This window comes from Rhizophagus irregularis, chromosome 15 (genome assembly GCF_026210795.1).
Source record: "Rhizophagus irregularis chromosome 15, complete sequence".
Classification (NCBI taxonomy): domain Eukaryota; kingdom Fungi; phylum Glomeromycota; class Glomeromycetes; order Glomerales; family Glomeraceae; genus Rhizophagus; species Rhizophagus irregularis.
Window position 1 is genome coordinate 2537858 of NC_089443.1, and position 12985 is coordinate 2550842.

Genomic DNA, 12985 nt, shown 5'->3' on the forward strand with positions numbered 1-12985 from the left:
TGAACTTTTTTTTTAAATTGTAGAGCTAAATGAGGGCTACAAAATAAAAAAAAAGTTCATTAAAATTGAATTACTGGATGCTGAGATATTTACAAAAAACGATTTTTTGAGTTTCAGCAAAAAGGGGTGTTTTTGGCCAAAAGTCCATTATGACCTTTATATTAGATATCCGGGGTCCTGTTTGCATAGCATTACTAAAAATTTGCCTAAAATTCACCACAATTTACATTACGTTTGCATAAAATTACTAAAAATTTAACTAAATTCACCACAATTTGCACTTCGTTTGCATATCATTACTAAAGATTTGCCTAAAATTTCCCACAATTTAATGATAATTTACTGAAAAATTTCTCAACATTTGAATTAGGAATTCTGTAGGAATTCCGCCATTTTGACAAAATTTGCCAAATTGTAAGACCTCCATTATCCCAAAATTGTAACACAATTTACCTTAATTTACCGGGATAATTCTCAATTTGCCAGAAAAATTCCAGGCAAATTTTGCGACAATGACATCTGTTCGACCTGTGTGCGTCGGATTGTGGAGGACGTGCTCAAAGAGACCATAAATGATATTTCACAGATAGATCTTAATGGGTGATTAAAACTGCTGTGTGGAAGCCCGATAAGAATAACAAGAGTGTCCAGCGTTTTATTTCACGAATGCGAGATAAACATACTCGTGAAGAAGCAGACGCCAAATGGCTCATAAAAAGAGGGCTAACATCCGAGTCTTATCTTTATGAAATCCCAGAACCGGGTGAGCGTTTTGAGTATGTTGTAGTTGAGAATGATTCATCAGATAAGGTCGGAGATAAAATGGAGTATCCAGAGGTAGTGAGGCGATTAGGTAAAAAGATCGATATCAGCTATTATCTGAAAACTGTCGTCAGCCTCTGTGCACGATTTATTAACTATGATGAAAGTTTCCAGCCATCATCTGAAATTGTGCTGGAGGCCTTAAAAAAGTTGAAAGATGCTAATAAAGCGGGTGATAATAAAGCAGATGACGGTGGGGTGGATGGAGATGACCTGGATGAAGATGAAGAAGATGAAGATGAAATAGATGAAGATGAGGTATCAAAAATAAGAGATGCCTTAGCACAGAAATCGGCTGAAAAGTGGATTAGGGGGTATATCAAAAGCCTACGTGATGGTCTGAAAAAAGATAAAACCATCATATCTCATTTATGGGAAGGGGCACACATTTATGCGAAAAAATTATTTGATACTACTTATGCCGACAAGGGAGAACACCTGACTAACAATGCTTATTACCAATCATTACTCAATGCGTTAGATAAGCAAGAAGAATCCATCTGCTTAAAACTTTCATCATTGTTTAAAGAAATTTCCAAAGTTGATATAGAGTATAGAGACAGTATATATAAATTAGTTACTAAGAAGAGACACAGAGCAATGTCCTTAGAACAATATTTAACATCATATTATTTGGATGAGTGGGTCCCAAAGGGACCGTGTAAGCTACTAGCAGATTTCCGAAATATATGGTACAAAGTGGTTGGCTTAGAAATCACACGCTACTGAACGTTATCGAAATTACAGGATGGTAAAAAAGATGATTCGTCTGAAGCCGATATAGACGATATCATCGAATTATATAGTTAAGTATTCTAGCGGAGGTGTGGCAATTTCAGCTAAGAATACTTAGCCGTTAAGGCACTTCGTACAATATTATTTATGACCGCATATTTTTTCTTGTGCAATAATACTGGCTAACTTCAATTTCTATAATTGATCTTTCGACCCTGAACATAAGAGATCCATCCCTCCGATCATACAGCCCGACCTCAGAAATGTCTGGAGATGATCATCAGTATTTTAATTTGGCAAAACTTCGTTAACAATGTTAATGATCAGCCGAAAAATCCACATATTTTAAAGATAAGTTTTATTGGTATAATGCCTGAACTACGTGACATAGTTTCCCAATACATAGGTTTTGAACCAAATAAAATTCGTCTCCCAATCACAGAAGAGGATAGGTGGCTATTTAGTAAGATAATAGTGGATCAGGAAGGGATGAGAGATATTGTAATAGATGACTATCAATATTTACTACAACACGGTCATAATGGTAAGGGAGGTAACCGGATCCATATTGGATGGTTGTTTGCATGTACACTGGCCCAAGCTAAAAAGATATTAATAAATCCGTCCAAAGATTTATCAAAAAAGGTATTAGCTGACATCCAAAGAAGATTCAGAGAAGTCCCGCTTGCGCCAGTACTTATACGGTAGTCGATTAGGTATTAAGATAATAAATATCTGGCCTATTTATATATTTTTCGTGTGTGAAATATCAGTCATTTTTTTCATTCATACCCCATGGATTCTACCATTTCCTGACCACGAGCCATATAACCACAATCAGTAGTAAGGCAAGCATGGAATATGTTGTCATCGGCAACATTAGAGAACTTGCAACGATAGGAATAACCGGTGTTAGAGATATTTCTTGGGACAACGGTATGCTATAGCCACCACTTTCCTGATTCCAAAGGAATCCTCTCACTTGAAATTATTTGGAACGAAGTATTTTTCTTTAACGCTAACTGCTCCTTGAGGGACCTATTTTCCTCCATTAATTTTAATCGTTTTGAAGACTGGCTATCTATTTCCTGACTGGTTATCTCATGTGTCGCTTCTATCCCTTTTTCCATACATTCTATTGTATATTCTTTCGAATTACGGTCCTCATTCGCTCGTTCCAATTCAAGCCTGAGAGATTCTATTTCGAATGAGCTTATTTGGGCCGGCTCTTCTACCACCCCTCCCGTTATATCCAAATCATGATATGTACGCTCTAGATCTATGTCCTCCAACTTACCTTCCAATTCACGTATTTTAGTTTCAAGAGAAAGAATCTGGACCTTATTGGCGGATGAAACTTTCTGGGCCAAAGTCACCTTTCTCTTCAGTGTTTTAATCTCTGATTTGAGCGATTGGATTTCAGCAGTATATTTGACTTCAAGTTCACGTTGACTTTCGGAATGAGACTTCCGTTCAGAAATAAGTTGAGATCTAACCTTAGTACTGGACGCAATTAACTGGCTAGCTTTATTTTCAAACTCCTTTTCTCGTTTATTGTACTTATCTACCAACTTTTCACTAAGATCATTAATTTCAGCTTTAGATTTAAGAGCGGAATATAATTTTTCTTTAAGCTCTTGCTCATATGCACCACCAAGTCATTGACCGACCCCCTTGAAGGAACTATCACCTTTATTAATATCATTCAAGGTATGTACATTGGTCATAGCCTTTTTTTTCGGCTTAGTTGCTAGTATAATAAAAAATATGTGACTAAAATTTTTTTATAGGATAGCTGGATCCCATAATGCGTATAACACTGATACTTCTGATACTCCTGATACTCCTAATACTCCTAATACTTCTGATACTCCATGTAGTATTAATTTTTTTATGCACATTTTTTTACTAGTACCACAAATAGTCTCCATACCATGCGTAGAACTAATCCTTCTGACACTCTGCATAATACCGGTTCTCTGCATAGTTTTGATAGTTCGCATAGTTCACATAGTATTAATATTACGCATACATATTTTTATAAATAGTATAAAAATCTGATCGACTACCAATATGATTAACCCTCCACCTAGAAGGTATATGTGCTCTGACACCACAAAATTATCATCTGCAGATTATGAAGATATCATGCAATACCGGGATATGAAGTCCAAGCCCCTGGAAGAATTAAGAAAAAAATTTCATATATCAACCTCTCGCTTATACCAGATTTGGAGGGGCAGGAGGTAGGAAGAGTCGAATGGAACTATTCGGCAGTCCCACTTTCTTATTCAAGTAAAAATAATATAGATAGACAGGACATACCTGCGGTCCCAGCAGAGTGTATCACCGTTGAAAGTAAGGTAAAAAAGACTGAAGGAAAAAAAACTAAGTCTAAATCTGTTCGTATCTCTGAGTCAGCTGTTATTCAGACACCACTAGCTTCAAAAAGTTTAAATATAAGCAATGAGGAATTAGTAGCATTTTATGAGAAAGAAGATAAGAGAGACAGAAAAATCACAGAAGAAGTGAATAGGATACTAGCCACATAAAAGATGTTTTTCATTTAGTTCGATATAGTGTGATAATAGCTCCTCACATAGTCTGTTGAGATTTTCTTTAAACTTAAGAGTGCTATATAGCATTTTTTCAAGCTTCTCAGCCGAAAGGCACTTTGCATAACTCACTTTTTTTTAATGTCTCATCCTCACTTAAGTCTTGCGGGTCCTGTAAAATGCGATCTGGAGCTGGCAGATCATCACAATCTTCGCACAATTCACCTCAAGCTTGTTTTTGACTTTGTGCATAGTGACTGGAATAATATAATCTTTCCCATTGAAAGGAATCTTTAGCTCGTCAGTTTTCCAGTCCATTGCGCAACCATATTTCTTTAAAAGACGATTAGAAAATATCAATATCGGCTTGTGATAATCTACAACTACAAAATCTTCATGGATGGTGCACCCAGGAGCTAAAGTGATAGGCAGATTGCGGACAACACCAATAGTTTCAACTGGAACAGTAGATATACCGCTAAGGTCATATTTTTCAGATTTATCTATTTTAACCTTAATACGATCGACAATATTTTTTGTTATAATTGGGGGTTCTGCTCCAGAGTCAACAGTCATAGCTGGGATTTTTAGGCGACCGATTTTGCACTTTATAGTAGTGGTGCTTGTAAGTGGCTCCTTCTTTTTGACAAAATTGATCTCCATAGGTTCATCCAAAGACTCCTCTTCATCTGAGTCAGGAGATATATTTTCAGCAAGTGAGGGGGTATCTCTTTGAGGTTCTTTCTTCGGCTCCATAGGAGCCACTATCTGTTTGGACATAATGAGACTGGAATCTTGGAAAAATTGTGGGGGGAAGATTAGTTTAAGCTCATTATGAAGGACTTTACGAATAGTCTCCTCTAGTGGTATTTCTCTCAGCTTGGTACTAGACATCTCTTTAGAAGATAATTTCTCGGATTCACTCCTCTTCTTCACTTTTTTTTTGCCTTGGCAATATTAACAGTAATATCGCCTCCAGAATCGGAAGAATCATCTGAACTTGAATCAGAACTATCGCTAGATGAGGTATCGAAAGAATCTGAATCTGAATCTGGTTCTATAGCGAGATTAACCTTACCCTTTTTAGACTTCTTACTTTTCTTTTTCTTCTTTACAGAGCACTTACGAGAAGTGTGTTCAAATCTACTGCACTTAAAATATTTCTTAACAGCACTTCTAATAGAAGAATTAATAGCATCTATTGTGGCACTATTTAGTGTCATCCCGGCCATACTGTCAGTAATATCATCCACAGGGTCATAATTATAATCATTTTCAGGTTGCTTATTTGATTTTGTTCTTAGTAGCTTACTTAAAAATCGTCTAATAATAAGGTCTTCCCCTCTCTTATTGGCCGATTTTTTACTATTATCTATAGTCTTAGTTGCTCGAGACATAGTCTTCTGCAATGATTTAATAGAAGATTGTAAATTGGTGTTTTGTTGAGCTGTTTGAGGTTGTGAGGAAGCCATTGTGGTTTTTATCAAGTCCTCGATTTCATTTTTAGTCATCCCACCCCCTAATCTGTTAGTATCTGCATATGGATTGGCTGTTGGAAAAATAGGAAGAGAAGATGGTGCACTCTTTTGAGATAATGTAAATTTTTCCGCTTCAGCCAGGGCTTTTGTAATATTATCCTGTGTATCATAAAATTTAGCCATCATTCGAATATTATATTGGTTCATAGGATTTAAGCCACGAATAAATTGCTCTCTTTGCTGTTCCAGAGTCATTTCAGCCAATTTACCAACCTTTTTGATTTAGGCAGAAAATTGCTCAACTGACATATCACCTTGCATGAGCTGACCGAAAATTGCCGTCTGTTTTAAGTGTTCAACTGTCGTATAGGCGGTTCTAAATAAGTAAAGAAGTTGACCAAGCTTTTAATACCAAGAAGCAAATTGTAACAGACAGGTAAACGCCTTGGCACCAGAGTTAGGCGGCACCTGGTCGATTATCTCGGAGTTCACCATGGCCATGGACCAGTCTTCATCCCAAGTACCATTTGGAATAATATCAGCACCAGTTGCAATACCTGCACCAATTCTACCAATTTCGGCGGTCGCCTTACCTTGAAATTCTCCAGCAGTATTCAAACCTCCGATCTGGGCACCACCATTTCCGGCGGCCAAAGCTCGAACAGCAGTTAAAGTAGCTACTCCCAAATTGTCTGAGAGATTATTACATCTCCAATTTTTACCCTTAACATGAGTATTGTATTAATTCAATGCATCACCTGCAAGGCGTGATACTACTAATCCAAAGAACTCTATAACAGTGGGGGCCTGACCTGCACCAGGTGCAACATTTATCCGAGCTAGCTATTATATATCTTTGCATGTCTCTAAGCCAATCTTCTGGATCTTCGCCAGGACGTCCATAAAATATTGGGGGTCCGTATCCAACCATTCCTATCTGTTGTATATTAAGTGGATTATTCTGAAGCGCCAAAATTTGTCCTTGCAAATTTAAATTATTCTGGCGTTCTGCTTGGGTCTTATTTTTCCATTTCTCATATCGCTCATATAACCTGTTTCGATTAAATTCTAACAGACCTATATCCCCTCTACTTCGCTCTAAGTGGTGGACATTTCGCTGATACAATAATTGTAAGGCAAATTTTTCTTGTACCAGTACACCTATACGGGTTTGCTTTCTTGCTATATTACCTATCATTCTATTTACCTGGTTTTGAGCATTGGTCCACAATAGATGGAGATCACCAATAACATTAGCCATCCCACCTTTAGCAAGATCTCTTCGCGTAATAGCAAGATCTCGCTCACCTTCTGCATCATAGCGCCTTCTTTGCTCACGGACTAAATCCTGATGCAAATTATTCTCTTTTCGATATATCTGCCTTGTCGCCCTTTTTATTTGGTCTATTAGAATATCTCTGGTCGTTGTCCTATTATTCAGATAACCATCTATAGCATTTGCTAGCTCTGTGATTGTGGCCATATTATCATCAGAATTATACAAGTCCAAAGAATTACCTCTTTCTGGTGAATTTTTTCGTGATGAGATAGTCCTGATCCGGCATCGCAATTTCTCTACCTGCTCCTCGGAATCTACTAACAGACTCTATATACTAGAAATATGTTTTTCATTATCATGAATATCCTTCTTAGCTTGATATAGTTGCTTTTTTAGGCTGGAGATTTCAGATTTTAGCTTTGCTATTTCCTCTTTTGAAGCATTCTCAAGATGTTCTATTTCACTGTTAAGAGTTTGGATTTCTTGTTCACAACGGACACATTCACGTTCCAGCTTCCTGATCTGCTTTTCATTTTGGCAGTTACTATCAACTTCTGTTTGCAATTCACTACGAAGATGGTAGTTCTCCTCCTCCAGCTCAGCTTTATATTCTTCACATGTTTTTCTCTGCCTTGGATGGGACCTCCGAAATGCCATTCTTTTTTGTGATTATAAAAGAGAATCAGAATAAGCCAACCACAAATCTTGATAGACCCTATTGAGGCTCAGAGAATCGAAAAAAATATCATATTATGTGAAATATATTATCATCCTCCTGGGTATTACTCCAATCCTAAATCATTGAGAGATGCGTGTAAAAAGGATGGGCATCGATTCTGCCTGAGCGAATGCAAAGAATTTTTGGAAAATCAGCAATCACACCAAATCTATATGCCCCCACCAAAACATATCCCTAGAGTCAGTTATGGGAAAATAACACGACCAAATTGTGTTCACCAGTGCGATATAATGTTCCTTACCCACGATTACTACAAAGGTAAGACCTATAAAGCGATACTTAATATAATAGACTGCGCTTCCCGATATAAGGCTTCGGTTCCACTCACATCAAAGAAAAGTTCAGAAGTCGCTAAAGCATTTAAGAGAAAATATGGAGATCGAAATAACCCATTAACTTGGCCAAAGCTTCTTCAATGCGATAATGGGCGAGAATGGATGGGCAAGACCTCTAGGCTAATGCAAGAGCATAATGTCACTATTCGAGTGATTGGTCCATATTCCCATCAAGGTAATGGAATGGTGGAACGTTTCAATAAGACAGAAGGGGAAATGCTCTATAAAATTCAGTATGCTGTTGAGTCTATATCTTCTGATCCAAGATTAATAAGAACATGGGTTAGGCATTTGCCAAAAGTTGTCGATTACCTAAACAATTACCCCACACGCCTTATTAAAGCTCCAGGTACTTCAAAATGGAGATTAGCAGGACCTCGAAGAATACATATAATACTGGGATCCAATTTTGTATAAACTTACTATGTAATTTCTTAATAAGTCATATGTTTGAAATTGTATAACCAAATAGCAGTTACGCAAAAAGTCAGATTTTTATTTGTATAACAATAATGATTTTTACAATAAGTAAGATTTTCATTTTGTATAACGGATATTAGAATTTTTTTTTATATACGTTTAAAATTTTTTAAAGTTTTTTTTTATTTTTTGTTTAAGAAATAAAGAGTTTTTTTATTTGTTTTAAAAAACACTTGAAATATTTTTTAATAGAAATTGTTTTTTGTTTAAGAAGTTTTTAAGGGTTCGTTTAAAGACATTTTTTTAATAAAAATGAAGAAATTTTTTTAAAATTCATTTACAAAATTAAAAAAAATACATTTTATTATATATCTCAGCATCCAGTGATCATAGAGAAATGAAACACAGCTTATTAGATTCGTCTCAATACGATGAGTCGAATGGTGGTAGTTTCATATTTCTAGGCGCGATAGATGCCGAGTTATGTGATAAAATGTAAAAATGCACAGTAGACGAAAATACAAAGTGCCGATGTGTGGTATAGCTCATCATCTATCACACCTAGAAACACGAAACTACTACCATTCGATTCGTCTTGTCAAGACGAATCCAACGAGCTGTGTTTCATCTTTTTACGATCACTGGGTGGTGAGATATATAACAAAATGTATTTTCTTTTATTTTGTAGTATACACCCAAATTTTTGCATAAAACTTACTATATTATACATATTGGGCATCAATATCTATCGGGTATTTAAAATTTTAACATGCAATTTTGTTTAAAAATTTTATTTAAGTTATTTTTTAATAATTTTTTTTAATAATTTTTTTTAAAAAAATTTTTTTAAGTATTTGTTAGAATTTTTAAATAGTTTTTAATAATATTTATTAAAATTTTCAATAAAATTTATTTGAAATTTTTCTTTAAAAATTTTTTTTTTATATAAACTCAGATTTATAATTGTATAATTTATAATAAAATTTGAACTTATGTGATGATTTTGTATAAAGCTTCTAATAAAATTAGGCGTATAAAGTTATATTAAAATTTTGGGTCTGGATCTGAGTTGTATATGTATTCTTCGGGGTCCTGGATTAGCGCCTTCAGAAGCCATTTTATTGGAAGAGGTTGAATCTAAGCCATCAATATCATCAAAACGACCTATTGGCAAAGATGAAATAACATTGAAGAAAGGTGATTCAGTTCGCTATCTTCTTGCAAATGCTGAATGGGAGGAAGGAATGGAGAATCAGAAAAGGGCTACAGACCCCACATACTCGCCTTCTATTCATAAAATCAGAAAAATTGTGGTCTCTAAAAAGGAGCCTGTCTTATATTATCTTGGGAGTGATGACGATAAATTTGCTCCAAAGCGGGAATTTGTGCGAGAAGAACTCATGCATTTGACTCGTGATCCTGAGCTCCCCCCTCAAAGAATATTATTTGTAAATTTCGTTTATATCTCCCCTATCAATAGCGAGTTTGATCATGCTAAAGATTATGCCAGAAGACGTGGTGGTCAGTGTCTAGAAAGGACTGGTCAAATAAATGGTCATGATGTATATCTTTGGTCTTGCGAAAATGGTGTACACCAGTGGGAGTATCCACTAAAATATATCATGAAAAAATTCGAGTGGTGCCCTCTATGCCATCATACTTAAGAGCGTAAATGCCGATATATTTTTGAGGATCTACTAGGCAAAAAATTTCCACCATGTAGAGCTAAGTTCTTAGATGGACTACACTTGGATGGATATAATGAGGAATTGCGTCTTGCTTTCGAATACCATGACCCTCAACTAGTGTTCTGAACGGGTCGGGTCAATTCGGGTGACCCGTCGGGTTGACCCGAAAATTTCGGGTCGGGTCATCAAATTTACGACCCGACCTCGGGTCGGGTCACAGTTTAACCTGACCCGTTGACCCGTTTGACCCGACATAATATTTCTGGTCAGATGGGTCAAATATGTAAAAAAAAACGCCGAAACGTTTTTTTTTTGTATTATTATTAAGAAAAAACGTTTCGGTGTTTTTTAATATAAAATTATTAAAAAAAAACGCCGAAACGTTTTTTTTTATATTAATTATTATAGAAAAAACGTTTTGGCGTTTTTTCATATAAAATTATTAGAAAAAAACGCCGAAACGTTTTTTTTTGCATGATTATTAAGAAAAAACGTTTCGGCGTTTTTTCATATAAAATTATTAGAAAAAAAACTCTGAAACGTTTTTTTTTGTATTAATTATTATAGAAAAAACGTTTCGGCGTTTTTCATATAAAATTATTAAAAAAAAAACGCCGAACCATTTTTTTTTTGCATTATTATTAAGAAAAAACGTTTCGGCGTTTTTTCATATAAAATTTAAAAAAAAACGCCGAAACGTTTTTTTTTTGTATTAGTTGTTAAGAAAAAACGTTTCAGCGTTTTTTCATATAAAATTATTAGAAAAAAACGCGAAACGTTTTCTTTTTGTATTAGTTGTTAAGAAAAAATGTTTCGGGTTTTTTCATATAAAATTATTAAAAAAAAAACGCCGGAAACGTTTTTTTTTATATTAATTATTATAGAAAAAACGTTTCGGCGTTTTTTCATATAAAATTATTAGAAAAAAACGCGAAACATTTTTTTTTTGCATGATTATTAAGAAAAAACGTTTCGGCGTTTTTTCATATAAAATTATTAGAAAAAAAACGCCGAAACGTTTTTTTTTGTATTAATTATTATAGAAAAAACGTTTCGGTGTTTTTTCATATAAAATTATTAAAAAAAAATGCCGAAACATTTTTTTTGCATTATTATTAAGAAAAAACGTTTCGGCGTTTTTTCATGTAAATTATATTAAAAAAAACGCTGAAAACGTTTTTTTTTGTATTAGTTGTTAAGAAAAAACGTTTCGGCGTTTTTTCATATAAAATTATAAAAAAAACGTCGAAACGTTTTTTTTTTGTATTAATTATTAAGAAAAAACGTTTTGGCGTTTTTTCATATAATAAATATTAAAAAAACGTCGAAACGTTACTTTTTTAACAGAAAAACGTCAAGTTTGGCGTTTTTTGTTTTTTTTAACTAAAAAATGTCGGGTTGATGTTTTCAATTAAAAACCCCGGGTTTTTTTAATTTTTTAATTATTTTTGATACACAGGTCAAACGGGTCAAACGGGTTGGGTCGGGTAAGACGGGTTACCCGACCCGACCCGACCCGTTCGGAACACTACCCTCAACACTATCATTACAATAGCCTATATCATCAGGAGAATTAAACTTTAGAAATACAAAAGATTCGTGATCAAAAGAAGCGGGATATATGCAAGAAGCAAAATATATGCCTTATCAAAATTCCATATACTGCTGATCTCCTATCCTATATCAGGCATACTCTAATCGAGAAAGGGTTCTTACCAAAGCAATAAGTCGCATGATTTGGGAAACAATGTTCGAACATTTTATAGTATATAGTAATTCAGTAACCCATCACAATGAGAAGAATGGAATATTATATTTATCATTTCGATGAGGTTAAAAGTATGAAGAACACCAATCACCCTGCAAGTCCTGCATTTCCTTTTCGTCTGTTAATCTGCGGTGGATCTGATAGTGGAAAGACCAATATGATCCTTAATCTTCTTCTTGGTAATAAAATCCAGCGATTACATAAGAAAAGAAAAGGGGAAAGATATGTCAAGAATGATGATCTGGTCCTTATCGGGAAGCATATTCATGAACCGAAATGGGTATTGGTTAAAAACTGCTATAAGATATTTGCAAATGCTCCAGAAGCAACTCGGGAGAATGTTACATTTCGGGCCTTAAAGGCGAATGCTATTCCAGATGTAACTAAGTTTTCCTCAGACAGAAATACAGTTGTTGTCTTTGAGGACTTTTGCGCTGAATCAAAAAAGATTCAGGATCAGATTGTCCCATATTTTATTAGCGGGCGACATCAAAGAATATTGAGCATATATGTGAGTCAGAAGTATACGCAAACTCCTAAAATAATCCGTGAAAATGTTACGCATTTAGCCCTATGTCAAGGGAGTGGTAGTCAGGACGATATTAGCCGTATTGTGCACCAATACACAGATACATCAGCAAGTTTGAAAAGTGTTGATTCACACCAGTATACGCGTTGATCAACACCAGCTAGTTGTTCAACGCGTTTTACAATATTAATCAACACCCGTATACTGGAGTATATCAACGCTTAATGTTAATATACGCGTCATTCAACTCTAATGTGTAGTTCAACACATTATGCATTGTTGTTCAACGCACTGTATATTAACACAACTATATATATAATATATTAATTAAATTATATTTATTTTGCTCACCTTAGAAACCGAACCGATTACCTCAATTACACTATTAATACGTCAAATCTCACGACCTAACCATTGTACCATTTAATTTAAGTATATATATACATATATTATAATTAATATTTAAAAAAAAATTTTATTGCATCACGTGTTTTATGTAATGTAAGCTTAATACGCGTTTTTCACTGCCAGTGAACGCGAAGTATAATTATACTATAATTATCATATCATTTTAACTTTACTAAACAACATATTAATTATCTCTACTAACTAAATACTTGCAAGTATAATATACTGT

The 12985-nt window shown here is 34.6% G+C and overlaps 4 protein-coding genes across 4 annotated transcripts; 1 reads left to right on the top strand and 3 right to left on the bottom strand.

Moving 5' to 3' along the window:
- Positions 1-2498: 2498 nt before the first annotated feature.
- Positions 2499-3284, bottom strand: OCT59_007267 (uncharacterized protein; the record flags this gene model as incomplete). The annotated part of the gene is made up of 2 exons (XM_066147533.1): positions 2499-3154; positions 3248-3284. The coding sequence occupies 2 exons, from the start codon at positions 3282-3284 to the stop codon at positions 2499-2501; spliced, it is 693 nt and encodes a 230-aa protein (XP_065998589.1).
- Positions 3285-3341: 57 nt separating this feature from the next.
- OCT59_007268 (uncharacterized protein) lies at positions 3342-5006 on the bottom strand (the record flags this gene model as incomplete). The annotated part of the gene is made up of 6 exons (XM_066147541.1): positions 3342-3536; positions 3627-3646; positions 3715-3735; positions 3883-3978; positions 4245-4284; positions 4338-5006. The coding sequence occupies 6 exons, from the start codon at positions 5004-5006 to the stop codon at positions 3342-3344; spliced, it is 1041 nt and encodes a 346-aa protein (XP_065998590.1).
- Positions 5007-5044: 38 nt separating this feature from the next.
- OCT59_007269 (uncharacterized protein) lies at positions 5045-5845 on the bottom strand (the record flags this gene model as incomplete). The annotated part of the gene is made up of 1 exon (XM_025330932.2): positions 5045-5845. The coding sequence occupies one exon, from the start codon at positions 5843-5845 to the stop codon at positions 5045-5047; it is 801 nt and encodes a 266-aa protein (XP_025165921.1).
- A 3515-nt stretch (positions 5846-9360) lies between these two features.
- Positions 9361-10027, top strand: OCT59_007270 (uncharacterized protein; the record flags this gene model as incomplete). The annotated part of the gene is made up of 2 exons (XM_066147553.1): positions 9361-9394; positions 9465-10027. The coding sequence occupies 2 exons, from the start codon at positions 9361-9363 to the stop codon at positions 10025-10027; spliced, it is 597 nt and encodes a 198-aa protein (XP_065998591.1).
- Between the last annotated feature and the right edge of the window lie 2958 nt (positions 10028-12985).